Source organism: Myxocyprinus asiaticus, chromosome 48 (genome assembly GCF_019703515.2).
Source record: "Myxocyprinus asiaticus isolate MX2 ecotype Aquarium Trade chromosome 48, UBuf_Myxa_2, whole genome shotgun sequence".
Taxonomy (NCBI): Eukaryota; Metazoa; Chordata; class Actinopteri; order Cypriniformes; family Catostomidae; genus Myxocyprinus; species Myxocyprinus asiaticus.
In genome coordinates this window covers 19,276,509-19,296,502 of record NC_059391.1, presented here as the reverse complement: position 1 = coordinate 19,296,502, position 19,994 = coordinate 19,276,509, and the positions used below count along the sequence as shown (strand labels likewise).

General features: G+C 37.0%; 1 protein-coding gene across 7 annotated transcripts; it reads right to left on the bottom strand.

Moving 5' to 3' along the window:
- Positions 1-30: 30 nt before the first annotated feature.
- LOC127437521 (paired box protein Pax-6) lies at positions 31-19,336 on the bottom strand. 7 transcript variants are annotated; one of them, XM_051692500.1, is made up of 15 exons: positions 18,992-19,336; positions 15,267-15,415; positions 12,872-12,943; positions 12,607-12,660; positions 11,712-11,735; positions 6,961-7,091; positions 6,478-6,519; positions 6,175-6,390; positions 5,674-5,839; positions 1,594-1,752; positions 1,295-1,377; positions 1,032-1,182; positions 763-875; positions 354-495; positions 31-149 (listed from the first exon to the last, which is right to left on the bottom strand). In XM_051692500.1, the coding sequence occupies exons 4-15, from the start codon at positions 12,617-12,619 to the stop codon at positions 64-66; spliced, it is 1,326 nt and encodes a 441-aa protein (XP_051548460.1). In that variant the 5' UTR covers positions 12,620-12,660; positions 12,872-12,943; positions 15,267-15,415; positions 18,992-19,336; the 3' UTR covers positions 31-63. The 7 variants fall into 7 exon arrangements, with proteins under 7 accessions (XP_051548460.1, XP_051548456.1, XP_051548462.1 ...); XM_051692496.1 differs by lacking the exon at positions 12,872-12,943; XM_051692502.1 differs by lacking the exon at positions 11,712-11,735 and having other exon boundaries at positions 18,992-19,335.
- Between the last annotated feature and the right edge of the window lie 658 nt (positions 19,337-19,994).

The following is a 19,994-nucleotide window of genomic DNA, read 5'->3' as shown; positions in this document are numbered from 1 at the left end:
TTCTTTTTTTCCTCTCCTCTGTTTTCTTTCTCTTTTTTTTTTTCTTCTCATGTGCCTTTTTTCTCACTGTAGCCTGGGCCAGTATTGGGACATGTCTGGTTCACTGCCTGGCACTTGGACTGGTACAGACACTCCAGGCGAGATTAGACCTGCACCATGAGAAAAAAACGTGGAAATGAAGAGAACTCATATTTAGGGCTTATCATATTTCACATATTATGTGATTGAAATGTCCTGCAAAAAAAAAAAAAAAATAATAAAATAAATAAAAATGGTATGACCCAACATGCTTATTATAGCTTTATTTTACTTGAATTATTTCAATTTTTCTTTTTGGTTGAGTAAACACTTACCCGTTGAGGTTGTGCCTGAGGTGGCCATTGATTGGCTGTTCATATGTGCCTGCATGTGCGGTGATGTGTATGTGTCATAGCTCCGCCCATTTACCGAAGGACTAGTGGGCAACATGCAGGAATAGGATGAGGTCTGGCTGGGCTGGGGGGGTAAGAAGGGGAGAAGGGAAAACCTGTCAGCAACACTCACATCTCTATCCTGTATACAAACACAGCCATGCAGACCTTAATATGCTGTAGTTGTAATTGCATAAGATTCTAAAATGCTAGCAAATATTGTATTACTAATCCTCTGAAACATTGAGGTAGGCACTGCATAGTGTTGAACAATATAGTACAGTGCAAATCAATTAACCTAATACTTAATACAGAATGAAGGGCTTATAAACTGACATTTATATGAACTTACTTGTATAGGAAGGTTGTTGGCCATGGTGAAGTTTGGCATTGGTGGCAGGGTGCTGTATGTGTTTGTAAGGGCTGTGTCCGATCTTCCCAACATGGACCCTGATGTGAAGGATACTGTTTCAAAAAAATTAACAATCAGAAATGTTTAAAAACGACAAACTTTAGGTTTTACAAGTTCATTAATGATATTAAATGCTTTCAGTAATATTTTCTTATGGCCTACATATGCTGACAATATCCAACCAACCAACACTATTTTAGTGTCTTTACCTGGCGTTGTGGGCTGAGGAATTGGCTGATAAACGGTCGTGCTAAAGCTGCTACTGATGGGTATATGACTCGAAGAGTTACTGGCTTGTCTTCTTTGATTTCTTAACTTTTCCTCCCTCCTCCATTTTGCTCTTCTGTTCGAGAACCACACCTAAGAGGACAAGCTTTGGTTAGTTATCACAGACTTTTTTTAAAAAATAACAAGCCACAAAGAAAATGTTTTCATTATGTTTTCATTGATTTTATATAGTGTCTTCGCTCACCTGTATTCTTGCTTCGGGTAAATCTATTTTGGCAGCAAGTCTCTCTCGTGCGAACACGTCAGGATAATGCGTTCTCTCAAACTCTGGTTAAAAAGGTCAAACAAATAAACAGTTATTCTCTTTGTTGTTACAAAATGCAAAATGTGCAAAAGCAGCATGTGAAGTATAGCTTATGAATCGGTGTTAAATGGCTCGGGGGAAAAAAATTGTTTAACTCCGATTAAAGCATATGCTACCGTAATGTGCAGCCGTTAGCTTAAGTATTAGCCATTATGCTGTAAAATTATATCAATGTTTACCTTTTTCAAGTGCTTCTATTTGTTCTTGTGTGAAAGATGTGCGGTTTCTTTGCAGTTTTCTTTTTAGCTGAAGTCTCATTTGGGTCTCATCCGAATCCTCCCCATTCGAGCTTATTGAGTTCGTGTTCTCACCGCCTCCGTCTGATTGCTGGCAGCCATCTGGAAAAGAAATATAAAATGTAGGCTTATTCTGTATAAACACACGCTTTTCATTTTCTGTTTGGATTCTATGCTTTAATTAGGGTACTTTCGTTTACTCGTCATGTAAGTGTATTTTTTCATGTAAGTGTAAGTGTATATTTGTGATATAAAATCACTGGACCGTTTTGTTGGATACTGTATCACTCTTTGCAATATTGTGGCAAAACATTTTGCGTACGCTTGCTTAGATCTTTCAGCGTCAAGTCACAATGGCTGACAAGCTTGAAGGCTTTACATAAATGCAATAAAATTCCCTAGAAACCTTTCAGGTCCTCTGAAATGTTTTTTAAAATCCAAACACCCTCTCCCCCTTTTCATCCCTGAGTTCTTCAATTAGGCTACAGCCACCATATGGGCATTTGCAGAGCTATTGAGGTGACCACCAATACTTGAATAGGAGAGGGATGCTTTCACATCCACACAAAGTGCGGGAGTAAGGGTAACTATTACATACTCGCTGTGAGGAGGGATGGCAAACTTTCGTGGGTTGAATTTTGAGGACACAATTGGATGAGGCGACAAAAGGATTCTCTCGAGCAGTCATTGTAGCAGGAGGATTCCAGTCAACAGACTTTTCAGTTCGGCGTGTTAACCTTTATGCTCTACTGTCATTAATCACTGTCTCTAGGGCTGGCCCGTTCAACCTCGGCTAGGATTTACACCTTCTTATAGGCAAAAAAAGAAAAACAGCCAGGCCACCTTGAATGAAACATCTAAATACGAAGGCTCTTGTTTGTCACAGACAATGGATAGGAGTGCCTACTGTGGGTTGTTGGACACCAGTGCCTGATTAAAACCACTGTGTTATGGAATTTAGTTCACGTTTCTTAAAGGGATAGTTCACCCAAAAATTAAAATTCTCTCATCATTTACCCTCATGCCATGCCAGATATGTAGGCTACAACTTTCTTTCTTTTGCTGAACACAAAGGTTTTTAAAAGAAAAAAAAAAAAAAATCAGCTCTGTAGGTCCTTACAATGTAAGTGAATGGGTATTGAAATTTTGAAGCTCCAAAAATCAAATAAAGGCAGCATAAAAGTAATCCATAAGACTCCAGTGGTTAAATATCTTCAGAATTGGTATGATAGGTGTGGGTGAGAAAAAGATCAATGTTTAAGTCCTTCCTTTACTTTAAATACTTCTCCCTACCCTGTTGGTGGCGATATGCACGAAGAATGCGAATCTCCAAAAACAAAAGAAGAAGAAGAATGTGAAAGTGGAGATTTATAGTAAAAAAAAATATTAAAAAAAATAAAAATAAAAATATTTACTTACATATTAATCTGTTTCTCATCCACACTTATATTGCTTCTGAAGATATGGATTTAACCACTAGAGTCATATGGATTACTTTTATGCTGCCTTTACATGCTTTTTGGAGTGTCACAATTTTGGTCACCATTCACTTGCATTGTGAGGACCAACAGAGCTGAGATATTCTTCTAAAAATCTTTATTTGTGTTCAGCAGAAGAAAGAAGGTCATACTCACCTGGGATGGTGAGGGTGAGTAAATGATGAGAGAATTCTCATTTTTGGGTTAACTATTACATTAAGGTGGTTGAGTTTGCCTCATGAGCAAATTATTTTAGATTTCACTGTTTCCAGAGGCGGTTTCTGAGTAAAAATCTCTATAATTGAATTGGGGCTTAATGTCAATTAAACTTAAAGCATGGTCATAGGTCATCCAATGGATTAACTAACTATATGTAACCTAAATAAAGAGAACGATAAAAGGAAAAATAATACTTTTAACAATTTTCTATACTTTGACTTAGTAGAATGTAGTTAAATAAGACATATTTACGCAATCTACTGACAGGCATTTAACAAGGAATATTAGCTAAACCACCTATTAAAAATGTATTTTATTCTTCAAGTTATTCTTTATCATGTTCTACGCGTTTCTTATGTTCTGAGTGCGTTTAAAAACGTCTTTGCAGTGGTTAGTATCCTATACACTTTTCAAGAGCTAATCCGTACAAAAAGAAGCGAATGTGTGGCTTGTTCTCAAAAGCCTGACCAACTGTCGCCAGATTTAGGATTTGTTTTCTCTAAGAAAGGCGGTGGGAAATAAAATCATTCCTTATTGGGGCGTTGTCGTAACCAGTGAGGCGGAATGCAAGCAAAAGATGCAAAACAACTGCGGCATCTTTCAGCTGTGGAGGCCTTGATAAAAACATGCGAGCACTCTTGGAAAAGGGAAAGTGCCCAAATCCTTTGGACGGCTTTAGCACCCCAAGCCTATGGCGAGGGAGGGGCTCCTATGAGTGCTCTGAATGCGATAGAGTTGTCTCTTTTAGCGTCTGTCAGTCCAGATGAATTCGTTATTTTATTCAGTGTAGCGTGACATTCATCAGATTGCGATCATATTTGTCTCCCTCACAAACTGACTAATAGGCTACATTTGGAATGGACCAATGGGCAATCTCTAAATGATAGAGATATAATAAATAGGTTTATATTAAAATAGTTACTCTTAAAATGCATTATGTTTGTAAAATCAAAATGTAACAGAAAATACGAAGTGATTTGTTGTTATTAGATTTTAAGCACAAATTTTTGTTTGTAGCCTACATAGTTTACTTTGTCGTCACAAAACAGAAAATAGGTGCTTAAGAATGATGTCAAAGCAGTTGCCAGTTTTTTAACTAATTGAAAATTAATTCTATGAACATCAAGATAAAGCACAAATAAAATCACTTATAAAATAAATAAGCCTAGGCCTATATTCTGAGTTTTATTCTCGAGTACGAGGCCACACTACAACAAACAATATTAAATATATACTGTATTTATTAAGCATAAAACATAAGCAATATAGACAGCATCAAAGATAAGCTAATTTTATGTAACGTGTTTTACACATATAAAAGACAAGAGCGATTTGTTACCTTTTGTTGTAAAGTAGACAAGGATTTAACAGGCCAGTGTTACATAGACATTATATAGGCAACAGTTCCTCAGTTATATCTTTATATATGTCGATCTGTCGTTTCACAGTGCCCTTTAAAGTGACATGTCTAATTCATAAACGTTGTCAGCGTGTCCAATGTGTCTCCGGTGGAACATTTCCACAGCTGTCTCCTCAAACTAAACGCTTCTTTATGTCTCCTTAATGAGAAACAAAATGTTCACTAATGAGCTATAGCGACAAAGCAGTTCCCATTGCATTTTTTTTTTTTTTTTTTTTTTTTTTACATTTTTTTTTTTTCTGTGTGATACAAACATCCTTTGTACAGGGATACCACACACCTTTCTTTCTTTCTTTCTTTCTTTCTTTCTTTGTGCCGTTTTAACTTTCAGGTAAAATACAGGTGTAATTTCAGAATAAATTCAAAATAATAATATAATTTGACAAAGGTAAAGAGTAAGCCTTGCATGTGTAACACTATCAATATCACCTAACAAGATGCATAATGTATATATTTAAATTGTAGCCTATTTGTCATCTAATAATACTGAAAAACTCTATGGGATTTTAGAAAGATTAAAAAAAAAAAAAAAATTACAACCACAACAACAACAGTAATAATAATAATAATAATAATAATAATAATAATTTTGGTTTGTTAATTAAAAAGTGTTACCTGATTTGTTTTATTGTTGTTAATAATAATAATAATAATAAGAAGAAGAAGCAGAAGAAGAAGCAGAAGAAGAAGAAGAAGAAGCAGAAGAAGAAGAAGCAGAAGAAGAAGAAGAAGAAGAAGAAGAAGAAGAAGAAATTGGACAGAAATAGCCTATTTATTGCTATAACACGATTAATGATAACGCATAATCGTTTAATAATTTAGTGCGTCTATAAACTCCTGAAAGCAAAACATCCTCAACACCACTTTAGGCAAGATCTTTCTAAATGGCAAGTAAAATTGCCATACCTTGATTGGGCTGTCCTGGCACCGAAGTTCCGGGGTACCAGCCCGGCCTGGTCCCCCACGTGCCGGTCTGACCGTTCAGCATCCTCAGCTTTTCATACATGCCATCTGCGCCCATCTGTTGCTTTTCGCTAGCCAGGTTGCGCAGTACTCTGTTTATCGATGACACCTGAAAGACGAACCCCAATGATGCGGCACATTAATTAAAGAGCACATCGTCGATGAGGCATCTTGGCTTTTGGAACGATTGGCCCCATTTCTGCACGGGCCTACATGCCAGAGCATTACATCGCATTGCGTTGTCCTCTTTAGGTTAGATGAGATTACAGCAGTGACCGGGACACACCGATTTTGGAGTAAATTCACGTCAAGTGTCATAAGTGGATGCATTTTAAAACATCAAATTATTATTCATCAACAACAATTTTAGTTAGATGATTGTGCTTAAAGATAGCTCATAACTTAAGTAATCAAGTTCATGGCAACTTCCCTAAATGAACTTACGCTGGGTATATTATCGTTTGTGCAGACCCCCTCTGATAGCAGTCTGTCTCGGATCTCCCAGGCGAAGATTGACGGACACTCCCTCTTGTACTGGGCAATTTTGCTGACCACCTCGGGAGTTGCTACTCGTGGTTTACTTCCTCCGATCGCCCTAGGTCTGATGGAGCCTGTTTCATAGTATCTTCCCAAGATTTTACTCACGCACCCGTTGGACACCTAGATGGAAAACAAAAGAAACAATTCACATACATTTAAGACTAATGTTACATTTTAAATGTATGTTGCAAGCAATAATAAGCTTACGTTTTCATTGTCCAGCACTTGGACTTTTGCATCAGCATGGGTCTATAACACAAGAAATACCTTTAACACAAAAAAATATGTCTTCAGTGGTACGAGATAGTATGCACTTTTTAAAATGCATTAAACCGCTTTTGATTCAATGTACTTTTTTCGGATGCCAAATTTAAAAATTGCCAAATGGAAAAAAAGGATAGAAGTGCAACAGGAAATGTTGTTATTAATCGTCAAACCATTCCACAAGACCACTGTTTATACATTCCAGACTAAAATTTGAAATTAATCCCCATTGCTCGATGTCATAAATAATTGAAGGATTAAAAAACAGAATCTAACAGGCTACTGTTGATAAACACAAAGCCCCAATGATGGGGAATTCGAAACAACAATCACAAATGTGAGACTTAGCTATTGTACAACTGTTTAGATATTTGAATATGCATTAGACTTTTTAGGTGTTCACTTGATAACATGCATTCTCATCACCTGCAGAATCCTGGATATGTCGCACGGCCGCGCGCCACTGTGCGCGAGTTCAACTATTTTCTGTCTCGTGGAGTCGGGCAGCGGTCTACCGTTGACGAATACACCACCGAGCTGGTTCACTCCACTGTGACCTAAAAAGAAAGGGTAAGATCCCGATGTAATTTACCCAGCATTTAAGCAAACCAGACTCAAAATACAGGCTCAAATTAAATAGATCACAGCTGTTTGAATAGAAGGGTTCAGGTTGCAATTGTCTAAAAAAAAAATGAGTCAAACATTACAAGAGCATTGTCAACAAAACCCAAGATTTAGAAAAGAGCAGGGTAAACCGCTTTTAAATCAGCATAGCCGGTAATTATTGTTGTTGTTCAGCTGTCATATGTTTGCGACTGTTCTCCAGATGTGCTCATGATATCATAATCTCCTAATACACAATTGTAATATAATTACACGTGCACAACATTGATTAAGCGTCAGCGCTCTGGTATGATCTGGAGCAAAACATCTCCAACCCACTGAGCCGAGATTTGCGCATCTTTGTAAAGCCTTAAATGGATCAGATGGCGTAATGCTATTTGCGGCATTACATTAAAACGTCTTAAACGTTGCCTTGATTTAAACTATAGCCTCACACATTACCGAAGTATAGCAACTTAAAAATAAAAATAAAAAATAAAATAAAAAATCAACCAAAGCACAGCATTTTCTAAGTAATCAACTGGCTTATGCTACTTTTAACAACCTATGTCAGCGAAAAAGCCCCAAAAAGCAGGCACCAAACCTGAAGCCAAAGCGGAAAAGCAGCCTTCCTGTTGTGGATTTGCTTTACTTCTCAGCTCCCTCCTCTCCGAAGCTTCCCGTTAAATTGAGTCCAAGAGCACAAGCTCCTTTGCAATAAATAAGCTCCAAATATAGATGAGGGGGAAAATATGATGAGCCTGCCTGACATTTGTCTTTAAAATAAAGCTAGCTGCACGTCAAGTTTGAGCTTAATTTCTGGAAATAGGCGGAAGTCGCCCTGGATCATGCATGGAAGGCTAATTGAAAAGATCAGTTGGAGCACTTGTGGCAGGCATGTCACTTTATGGCATCGCTCTGCTTTTGAAAATCGCATCGTCACGACAAATAGTAGCATGATAAAACGACCCTTTCTGTCTGCATTTGGATATCACTCAGACTTAATTGGACTCTACTCATTTCCCCTTTAAGGGAAGCTTAATTTTAAGGTAGCCAGAGGCTGTGCGCGCGTACATTCACGGGGGCGCGCCTCGCACTTAATATATTAAAAGTGACATTTCCCCCCCCCCCCCCCCCCCACCCCAAGTGACATACCGCCATTGCCTATATTTACGCACTGGCAGCAATCTGCCTAATACTATTTTGTTCTGTAGGTTTATGCATAATAATAAATGTTCAGAGCGAAATACAAAATCTGAATTAAACGGGAATAGAGTAACCTACATGTTTTAAATTTAGCGCACAATAACCATGACATTCATTTGCTGTGGCACGATTTAGTTTATTCTACCTGAGACCATATTGCGCTTGAGATTCTAATTGTACACCTGCTGTAAAATTGTAACACGTTTATAGTGCATTGTTAGTTTTTTTTTTTGTTTGTTTGTTTTTTTTTTCAAAGGCACGGAATAAAAGATATTGCCATGTCCGTTTTGGGTGAGCTCTTTAGAATTAGAGTGAATCCGTTGTCTCATTCTGTTCGCTAATAGGTGCATTGAAGATTTGTTGTCTTTGAAATCACACGCCGTATGGTTTTAAAATGCAGCCACTTGATTTGAGCGGGCCAACACGCAGATTAGGATATAAAATCAAACTTTCGCTTGAAAGGTTAAGTCTTAATCGTTCTATAATTCCCCACGGTGAATGGTGTCGGTCTTGCCCAGTGGCAATCACTGCGCTCGCGGTACTCTGTTTCTAATCAATTAATAAGAAGACATATGGTGTCAATTTGAACGCTTCACTCTATATACACCCAAGAGTTATTAGCGCAAAGCTTGTATTGCCGCATGTGACCTTTAAACAAACTGAAGGCCTCACCCGAATGATATCGTCTCAGTAATGCGCATGAGACATCACACGACAACATTTGGCTAACTTGCAGTCATTCGGAAAAGGTGAAGGAATGCCAGTGTAATAACACTGATTATCCTTGAGAGAGAGAGAGAGAGAGAGAGAGAGAGAGAGAGAGAGAGAGAGAGAGAGAGAGAGAGAGAGAGAGAGACATCTTCAGTTCTATTTTATTTTTTCGCCGCGCTATGCACATATACACCACATCTTCAATTTTCCTGAGTTTGTCCCATGGATTATTTAAAATGTTTAAAAACAAATGAATGTGGGAATATTGAATTTTTATTTATTGATAAATTGTTTCATGTGCTCTACTTCAGCTGGCCTAGATTAAAATGTAGGCTAGCCTACACTTTTAACCCTTACTGTAGTTTATAGGCTATATAACTGTAAAATGACCAGTAAATGACTATAATATAATCATACAGTATTTAACTGTAATATGCATTGCATCATGAGTAATTTCTGTGACATCACTCATTAATAACAGTAAATTACTTTTTTATCTAATTAATACAGTAACAAACTGTATTATGCAGATGTAGCCTATATTGGTGCGAAACCCACAAGGACTTTTCCTGACGGGTTTACGTCTATCTGTGTTCATAATTTTTATTTTTTTTATTTTTTTTTATTATTCATAAGTCCCGGTAATTATTTGCATTAACACGCACACAGACAGACTCTAGAGGAAAAATAAGCGTAAGCGTCTCAGCCGTCAATGTTTATTATGGAGGGCACTCAGAGACAAATGCAGGAAAGTTTAACGATTAAACTTGCCTCAATACTATTCGAAATTCTAATGTTTGGTATTGGTAGTAAGATAAACTGTATATTTATGACGATAATGAACTGTAATCTTGGCTTTGTCTCTCTCGGCCTCCCTCCACCCCCGACGGGGGGAGGCGAACTTTACCCCAGGTACAACCCCTGACGCTCCGCGCACCTGTCTGGGGGAAAGCTGCATTTGAGCAGAGCAGTCCCACGGAATTTGAGTGGAAAACATCACATTAACTAAGTACAAGCAGTAATAAGACGATCATTCAAGATAAATGTTTATAGAGTAAGAAGAACACTCTAATGTTATTGACAGGATAAAGTTTACTTTTGGGCTTTTCGCAGAGGACGCGTTCTTGCTTTCTGTCTGCCTTGTTTTTAAGTGTTGGTATGTTTTTAGTCATTGCGTCTGGCTGTTAAACGTTAACGTTAAATGAGACCCACCCGTTCACTATTGCGTTGCGCTCCATTTAACTGTTTTGGGCACAAGAACGTCTTATATGAACGGCCACACAATTAAAGGAGATTTTGGGGAGTATTGTGTGTGATGACGTCATGACTTAACATTAACACTGATCATCATATGTTATTTTCTTTCAGTGTTCACTTGATCCTGGTGGCCCTGTACTGACTGACAACGACTTCTTCAATCTGTATACATTTTTATCCGTGTTACCTTTTTAATTGCTGTTTATTTTGCTAGTCTTTAACTTAAAGGGATAGTTCACCCAAAAATGAAAATTCTCTCAATATTTACTAACCCTCATGCCATCCCAGATGTGTATGACTTTCTTTCTTCTACACAAACAAAGATTTTTAGAAGAATATTTCAGCTCTGTGTGCCCATACAATGCAATGAATGGTGACCAGAACTTTAAAGCTCCAAAAAGCATATAAAGGCAGCATAAAAGTAACTCATAAGACTCCAGTGGTTAAATCTCCACTTTCACTTCCAGATTCATCTTCTTTTGTTTTTGGCGATTCACATTCTTTGTGCAGATAACCACCTACTGGTTGGGGATGGTCAAAAGTGGAGATTTATAGAATAAAAAGGACTTTAATATTGATCTGTTTCTCACCCACACCTATCATATCGCTTCTGAAGACATGGATTAAACCACTGGAGTCTTATGAATTACTTTTATGCTGCCTTTATGTGATCTTTGGGGCTACAAAGTTCTAGCCACCATTCACTTGCATTATATGGACCTTCAGAGCTGAAATATTCTTCTAAAAATATGTGTTTGTGTTCAGCAGAAGAAAGTCGTACACATCTGGGATGGCAAAAGTTTGAGGAAATAATGAGAGAATTTTTATTTTTGGGTGAACTATACCTTTAATGTTTTATGATCCAGTTCCCCTATTCTTGTCATGCTCCAATAAAAAAAAGGTAAAATAAAAAAAATAATAATACAAATAATGTGTTTTCTTTATTATTAATAAATTGTATATAATAATAACAATAAAATATTTAAAAAAAATTATATATATAATGTAAGGGATATTTACAGCAAGTTACTGTACGATTTATATTTTTACAGTAATATTCCAGCTACCAATTACAGTAATCAGTAAATTAATGTACACAACAATTGCAGTAGCTTACCATTATCAGGTTTTTACAGTAACTAGCTGACAACAGTGTTGCCAGTATGTTACTGTAGAAAAACCATGCTAAGGTCTAACAGTGTAATATTAGCACGAAAACCTCCCAAGTGTTGCAACAAAATAATTGTCCTATAGACTTAATTATGCTTTTTTATTTATTTATTTATTTTTTTATTAATAAGTGACTGAAAATGGGATACCAGGCGTTAATATAAGGACAAAGCAAAGATCTGGCACTTCAAATAATAAAAGTAGTAACAATGACATGACATTCAACACACCTTCGTTACAGATGTCATACACCTCTTGTCCAGCATTAAGAGAGAAAATATGTCTCATTTATTTTAATCATAACTTCCTTACTTTCCACAGAGGAATTAAACAAATGACTCAGTATGATACTTTCACACATCTCAAAGACACATACATATTACAACTAGCAAATGTAATTTATTCATGCTCTACAACATTCAATGTTTCATCAAAGCTCTGTCTATTATTTCACTCTCGCTGTGTTTCATAAACATGGTAGATGTTTCATCAGAATCATGCAATTTCAATTTCTCCTCTGCTAATGGACTAGGTGGATTGGCTGCCAATGCTAACATTAATTCAGCAATTATTTAAAAGCAAGTCAAGCAGAAACATCCTCTCTCTCTCTAACACCCCCTAACACACACACACACACACACACACACAATTATGCAAAGAGCATATGGGTTAGACACTCTAAGTAGGTTGTGTGTGTGTTCAGGCTTCCATGTGACTTTTGCAAATCAGGGAATCTCTTACTGGGAATGAAATTTTTGCTCTCTCAAATGTAGCCTTAACAATTTAAATAATAGATTGCAATCTCATAAAACCGTAAAACAGTTCAAGTCAGGCTAAGCAATTAGTTAAATAGTTTACTATGCAGTGCTCAGCTACTTTGAGAGAGCTAAATGAATGACAGGCAGCATTTTTGGGCAGGACGCACACGCCCAACACCCCTAATGTACACTGTGAACTGCCTTCACTAATATACCAAAACAAATGCCCTTCTGGCTAGACGCCTCTCAATGTTTGTTTTTTTTTTTTTTTTTTTTTGCACATCGTCACATACAACTTATTTTCTCATGTCAAAAATGCAAGAAAAAAAGAAGGAAAGAAAACAGAAAGAAAAATAACTCCACTTACTGTTTTGCATCATTGACGCTACGCCAGACTCCCACGTGGCCCGGTTATAGTATTCTATTAGTCATAAAGAAAAAATAATAATGATTAATTTTCTCATTTTTTTAGTCAGGTGTATTGATGTGCAGTGTTTATATTTGCAATCTTTTGTGCAAGAAAGTTACGGACAATTGTGGGCTGAAGCTTCAGCAATTTTGCATTCATGCTGCAAAAGTGAGAACAAAGTACTGTCTCCACAAAAACACTTATGTCCAGGGTTTAAACTTGCCTGGAAACAGAGTTGACTGTCCGCTTAAAACAATTTATAGACTCTCATCTGCTTCACTCTATTAAAATATCCCTAGGACAAAGCAAAACAATTTATTAGTACACCTTTTCTATCCGTAAGTATTACGCTTGCATTACACCTCAATCTACCATTAGTGTTTTATTATCAATGTCTGTTTTTTTGTTTTGTTTTGTTTTTTTAACTAGTTTTCTTACTGTAGTTTGAATCCTCAGTCAGTGAGAAAATCATGCTCCTGGTGTTCTTATAATAATAATAATAATAATAATAATAATAATAAACTTCGCCCACTTTTGTGCGACCTACTATGTATCTGACACTCCCTAACCTACAGGATTAAAAAACTTCAAATCTTGTGGGCAAGGCCTACTTTTTTCTTCCTCTTCAGATACGCACCTCTGGTGACACACGCTGTCTACATCGACTGGCTGCGCTAAGGGGGTCCCCGACAAAGCCCCGTTGAATTTTAACAATAGCTTTTTTCTCTCTCTACACCAAAACCCAAAGAGTAAACCGGGCTCCCTTACTAGCTACACCGCTTCCAACTAAACGTACAAACAACTCTGTGAAAATACAAAGAGCTAAAGGGAGCGCCCCCCCCCCCCCCGCCTACACCCGGTTCAGCACACCCCCTTCACCCGCAACAGCCAGTGCAGCTCACCATGACCCGGTGCCCGTTACCTCAATGCCTTTTTGTTTGTCTCGTTGCGCGAAATAGAAAAGTAATTTCTTGTTATAGGTATCTGGAGGTAATTGTGCTAGCCTACTGGTATGTGACGTTAAGGGCTGTAAAAAAATTTACAACAGCGCAGTGGGGCGCTCAATTGGCAAAAGACAATTGCAATAAAGAACCCATTCAATACATTTACCGAAAAGGAGGCCACTGAAGAAATATTCCCTGCTTTGATTTTTTTTTCTTTTTTTTTTTTTTCTTTTTTTTTTTTATAAAAATTGTGCACACGGTTTACAGTGGACAGCAACAAATAAATATAGGCTTTAGCCTACCCAAATCGCCAGATGTGTGTTCTAACAAGAGATAGCAGGAAATTTATATTTTATGATATGCATACTGTATGACTTTGAATTTTTAAAATTATTTGTACTATTTAAATATTGTTTTTTTTTTTTTTTTTTTTTTTTTTTTAAGAACTACATTACACATTTCCTCAAATTTCTCCAGAAATTACAATAAACTACAAAAATTAGAAAATTATTTGTTTGCAATTAAAAAATATTTGTACACTTAGTTTCAAAACTACAAACGCACTTTTTATGATAGTAAGTCATTCGATATTTCACAAAGTATTTCTTATCTAAAGGGCTTAGCTATTAAGGTCTTTGCCGGCACTCATCTTTTAGTTAATGGTCTGTATTAACAGTGCTGTCTGTAATTGACAGGGCCTAATCTGCATTTTGTTCGTACTAATGTGCAACATGAAGGCTCTTAATTAAGCACACTTATTTAAGTATTTGATTTTCAAAGTACATTTATGTGAGAAATTTCATTAAAAATAAATAAATAAATAAATAATGACGTTAAAAATAAACGTATTAAATTATATATTACTTTATGATATGTATGGAGGATATAGTGTATTAATTATTTTATCTTACCTTGTAAATAAAACTATAAAAATTAGTTTCAGTACAGTGGTAGCGTCGTTAATAATTTTATTGGTTTGTAGTCTTTTTTTTTCTTTCTTTTTTTTTTTTTTTTACAAAATACACAATAAAATAAAATAAGAATAACTTATTTAAAAAAAAAAAAAAAGTGATTTTTTTAGACATTCATGTAATTTAATTCATTTTATAAAAGTCTTAGACAAAGACAGCAGCATTTCCTTAACTGAAACGCACAACACAATCAAGTTCACGGTACGATTTGGTATTGGCACCCGGCTGAATGTGACTGTGTGTGATTCAACCTGACACTCCATCTCATCGGGTCATTGCGTTCCCATTTTCAGGACTGATCGCGGTCTTGGCCTACTGTGGCTTTTTTTTTTTTTTTTTTTTTTTTGCTTTCCTGTGTCATAAATAAAAACTCGACATTGCTTCAGCATAAAATAGCAACGACCATGAAATCCATATGATAGTATGACACCATAGGAGGCTATGCAGCTTTAACGATTTTGTAACGTGCTTGTCACTGAAAGTTTTGGTTTTGTTTAACAGTTTATTTTTTTAAGGACATCATTTAAATGTGTAATTATTTAAAAATCACAAGCTTTTCCTAATTTTTTTTAAGGCTGGCGTATGCAGCAAAATTCATTTGACTTGTAAGCGGTGCATGTTAAAAAAATTAAAAATAAATAAATAAATAAATAAAATAAGTGGTTGCTTATGTGTGCAAGTAGCTCAAAGGAGAATGTCTTACCTTTTTGAGGCATAGTTCCTACAGCTTTCGAATCCTCCTTGATACACTTATTTTACAATATAGAGAAGATCCTGAAGTTCTTCAAATCGTCCTCAAGCAGTTTGTCTTTTATAGTTTCCAACTGATCTCGGGTGAAAAAAATGTATTCCCTGCGAAGGAAACAGAGATTGACAATAAAATGGGACGTCAAGACTGCGCGAGACTGAAAAATGTGCTCTAGTGGGAGTGAGTGAGTGAGAGAGAGAGAGAGAGAGAGAGAGAGAGAGAGAGAGAGAGAGAGAGAGAGATGGAGGGAGGGCGCGCACCTATGCTGATTGGTGATAGCACTCGTGTATTAATGTATGTGTTCCTGGTCTGTGCCTCGCCTCCTCTCCTCTTCAGTGGCCCATTAGCTGAGCCTGACCTCTGTCATCATCTCCCGGCAAAACACTTCCTCCTGTCCCGGTGACAGAGCGGGAAACAGGGCCGAGCAAAAGCTAGTTTTTCAACCCCACTTCACTCCTCATAAGCATACGATTCTCTCCCCACGTGAAGTTTTTCCAATGAAATGCTTTTGGGCTACTGAACGCTGGGAGAAGCTTTTACTATAGCCGTCACTGCTGTGGGATTGTGAACATGCTTTAACCAACATAAACTGAAGTTACACGTGGCCAGGCTGCGCAGATGTACAACTACCATTAATTTAAATATAACTAGCCGCTTCTTAAATGTTTGCATGCTCTAGCATGGTACTTGAATGTTTATTTACTGCGTTTATATTGTGTCCATTTCTTGTGCTAACCCTGGGTAGCTTTCCCTTCCTTCTTACTATGTCCATTGAAACGGGCGCAAACTTTCTCCACGTGTCACTGTTGACTTTGTGTCTGAGAATGTCGTCAGCCTTAACTGCATCATTTACATTAATAGCATGATTTGTTTTCGTTTTTCAGAGGGAGAAAAAGAAACTCCGTGCTGTGGGTTGGCAAGGGGGAAATGAAAATATCATTACGTCCATGGCCGGACACTTAAACTACATTTGTTGATTGCTTGGACATTAGCACACACCTCGGTACACACCAAAGCAACCCCTCCGAGCCTGTGTTCGAGGTTACATGCACTGCACTCTCTGCTCGCCACTCTCAGCTTGGGGTGTTCCACCCGTTCACTGGAGTGGAATAGATTCCGGGTTGGAATACAAGAAATGGAGAGGGGAGGGAGAGGTATAGCATGGTGGGACAGCTTTAAAGATAGACCAAATGTGTTGGGACGCACGGAGCATACAATTAAGCTGCGGTTGCATACACTTGACTTCGCTTTGACGTGTGAAAAGTGCTAAAAGTCGGAGCTTATCAATAAACTATCGCCAAAATGAATAAGGCCGCTGACAGCCATTGCATGCCCCACGATAGAACAATGAGGAAACAAACGACACTGCCAAAGAGTCTGCATCGCAATGAAAGGCCGCTTGAATGGGAGTCGGATAATGAGCTGGCGCGACCGTCATGCACCGTCATCTCTGGTCCTGCGGTGCGACCCCGCCATGCTGTTTGATATGTTCAAATATTTTCCCCTTCTCCCTGCTAAGTTTTCTGCTGGTTCCTCCGATGGTGGAGATTTACAGCTCGGAATGCAACACGTTGTGCAACTGCAATGAGATTCGCAGAGCTCGATCTTATTCTTTATTTTTTGAACTAATCTATTCTGTCCTCCTGAAATGATTCGTATCAAACTAATGAATGGTTTTACTTGTTTTTAAAAATAGGAGATTGTAAACTTTATCCAAATATTCAGTTGTAGCCTACCCAAGCTTACTGATAAACTTGATAATGAAAACAATCGCTAAGAACACGAAATGGGCTTGTTATAAGAGACTTGTTTAATCACTCGTTTAAAAGAGTGGTCGACATCAAATATGTGTATAGTTTGGATGGACTCTTGTAGTCTTCCCATCATTTAGCACAGTTCGGATTAGCAGCCAGTGGTGTTTGGTCATGAAAAAGACCCTAATCTTGCCGCTATTTCCCTCAAGCAAAATAGACTGATGGTGCCTCGCCTCTCTAAAAAGTTTTCAGCGGTGGGGAGGGAACAGGACTGAATGCAGCTGACGTCAGAGAGAGAGAGAGAGAGAGAGAGAGAGAGAGAGAGAGAGAGAGATCGACTGCCTCTTATTATGACAATGTGGGAAATGTTTTATCCTTATGGCCATGTAGTCACCATGTTCTGGGGGAGGGGGTTTACCAAAGTTTTTTTTTTTTTTTTTTTTTTTTTGGTGTGGTTGCCCACAGCGACATATACCGGCATTGTCGAATGGCCCTTGAATGTAACTTTAGGCGCCATGATCAGAAAGCAGCAAATTACACATTATTCCATTTCATTAGGCTATAATAGATAAGGTGTCGCGAGTTGACAATTTTAATTGTTATTTCCGTCCTTGCTTAAGCAGGTTATTTGAGTGGAGAGAAATGTTATTTTATTTTAGAAGTGATTGAGTGTGTTCTGGCTGTGTGAAGATGTAAATAATTCCGATAACCTGACGTGTTTGAGTTGTGACAAGAGTTTATGGACCGTGTAAACTGCATTCAGGGCAAAGTTTATGCATTGCAGATCAAATATAAACCTTAATTTCTGACGGCTGTCTTCTATATCAGCAAGCTACTTAATAGTGCAGTTTACATTGATGCCATTTTACAAATAGGTCTACTTCGCCTCCGGCAAAAATTTATTATAGGCAACAAATTCTAACAATATTGCTTTATGGGAAATTAATAATGAAATGAATGTATAAAATACTCATTTACAGCAAACCCCAGTTTATTTGTTTTTAGGATATATGGTCATCCATTTATTTATTTTTAACATTATTATTAGTAGTAGTATTTTTTATAGCATTTATTAGTATTTATTACTAACTTTAATATTGTAATTTATTGGTTATAACTGTATTAAGCTATTCACTGATGAATATGGAATGTATTTACAAAGCAGATCAAGTAAATGTTCTACTTTTTAACTTTTTCTAATTAAAACACGAGTATAATTAGCTCTAGAAAGTAGCAAAGATGAAGCTCTCACTTATTTGTTTGAAAATTAATAAATTGTGTGTAAATAATTGTGTTTACTCTCATCTGACAGATAAAGTGGCCTAAATTCTTAATCACGTCTCATGAGGAAGGGTCTCCTATTTAAAAATGTCATTCAAGTTTAGTGCCGGTGTCCTGAAAATATATGCTACCTATCAGGATGTGTTACCAATATTCGCATAGTTATAGGGTTGGGGTTAGGGGTAGGGTTAGGGCTTAGTACAGCCTCACACCATATCACACTATCTGATATTTATGCTAGTGGCACATCCTGATAGGTATTACCTATAGGTTTTGAACACATTTCTTGCTATTGTAGTGCCTCTCGACATGTTGGAACACCGGTACAAGACTTTATAAACCTGGGATTACGTTGCATATAAAGTATAATTTACTGGCATATTCCAAAAAAAAAAAAAAATAATAATAAATAAATAAAAAAAAAAATAAAAAAGAAGAAGAAGAAGTTGTTGAGTATTGAAGGAGAATAAATGAATTCTACAGCATAGTTTTGAAAAATGTGCTAAATGCCAGTCATATTTAAGGTGCTGCGCGAGATTAATAGAGCCCGGCTGTCAAAATAATATCAGCGCAATAACCTGATGGCATTACATTTGCAAATGTATGTTTGCAGTAAAGCAGACTTTTAGAACCTTGTAAACTTACCTCAAGTTACGCTATAGCAAGTTCCTCATATGTGCGTGATTCGTTATGAGAGGCACTTTTCCAAATGAGTTTGGAGACACGAGTAAATGGATCTAGAGAGAACCCCTCCGGATCCGTTTGAAAGAACTATAGTCCCAAATAAATAATATCCAGTCCAACAAGCCGAAAATGGAACCACGGTTCAAGTTTTAGAGGTTTTAAAACCCTCTTTGTGGTGATGAAAACACTAGCCTATTTTACAGATGAAAGCAGGTCCAACTTTGGACCCTCCTTCGTATTTTCTTCTCACGGTAAACGCCAACGTCGCACGTTAAGTGTGTTTTCCAGTTGGGTACAAAATACCTCTTACTTTAAACGTGGTTGGGAATAAAAAGACGTCCCCTACTCACCATCAACTTTCTCTTAAAATTAACCTCAACTTGGCAGTGATTGGCTAGAGTGACGGCACACGTCACAATGGACGCCATTTGTCATTCCACAAACAGGGAAGTTGAAGGAATGGCTGTCTACTATGTGGACATAAGAACACATAAACCATTAATCTAAAGTTCCTTTCCGATTTTATGTTTTTTATTTATTTTTTATTTTTTATTTCAAACTTTAATTATTAAAAGCCATTATAAGAATCCGCAGATTGTTGTTATTAGTGAGTTAAAAATGAAGCTGAAAAACAGAAAACATGAAACAATTAATGCATAGCATTTATACTATTTGCACTGTCTCTTTGGTAATAGCAGACTTGTGTGTTTATTGTTAGGTCATTTGTTACCATAATAAAAATACGCAAAAACCCTTAGTAGAAAATGAACTATCCAAAGAGGCTCAAAACTCCATAACATGTTCAGATAGTAGAGGGAATAGAAAACTTGAGAGGAATCGGGCTCAGCTGGGGGAGCACATAGTATCTGTAATAATAGGCATGTTTTCTTTAATTCATTATTCTAGAGTCACCATATTGGTTAGAGATTTTATTACTATACAACTTTTGCTATTTATGCCAAAT

Excerpts from the sequence above, each read along its gene's own strand:
- LOC127437521 (XM_051692496.1), bottom strand. Across the intron at positions 876-1,031 it reads TCCTCAGCCCACAACGCCAG|TATCCTTCACATCAGGGTCC; the intron begins GTAAAGACACTA and ends TTTTTGAAACAG. Across the intron at positions 150-353 it reads CTCAGGCACAACCTCAACGG|GTCTAATCTCGCCTGGAGTG; the intron begins GTAAGTGTTTAC and ends CTCATGGTGCAG.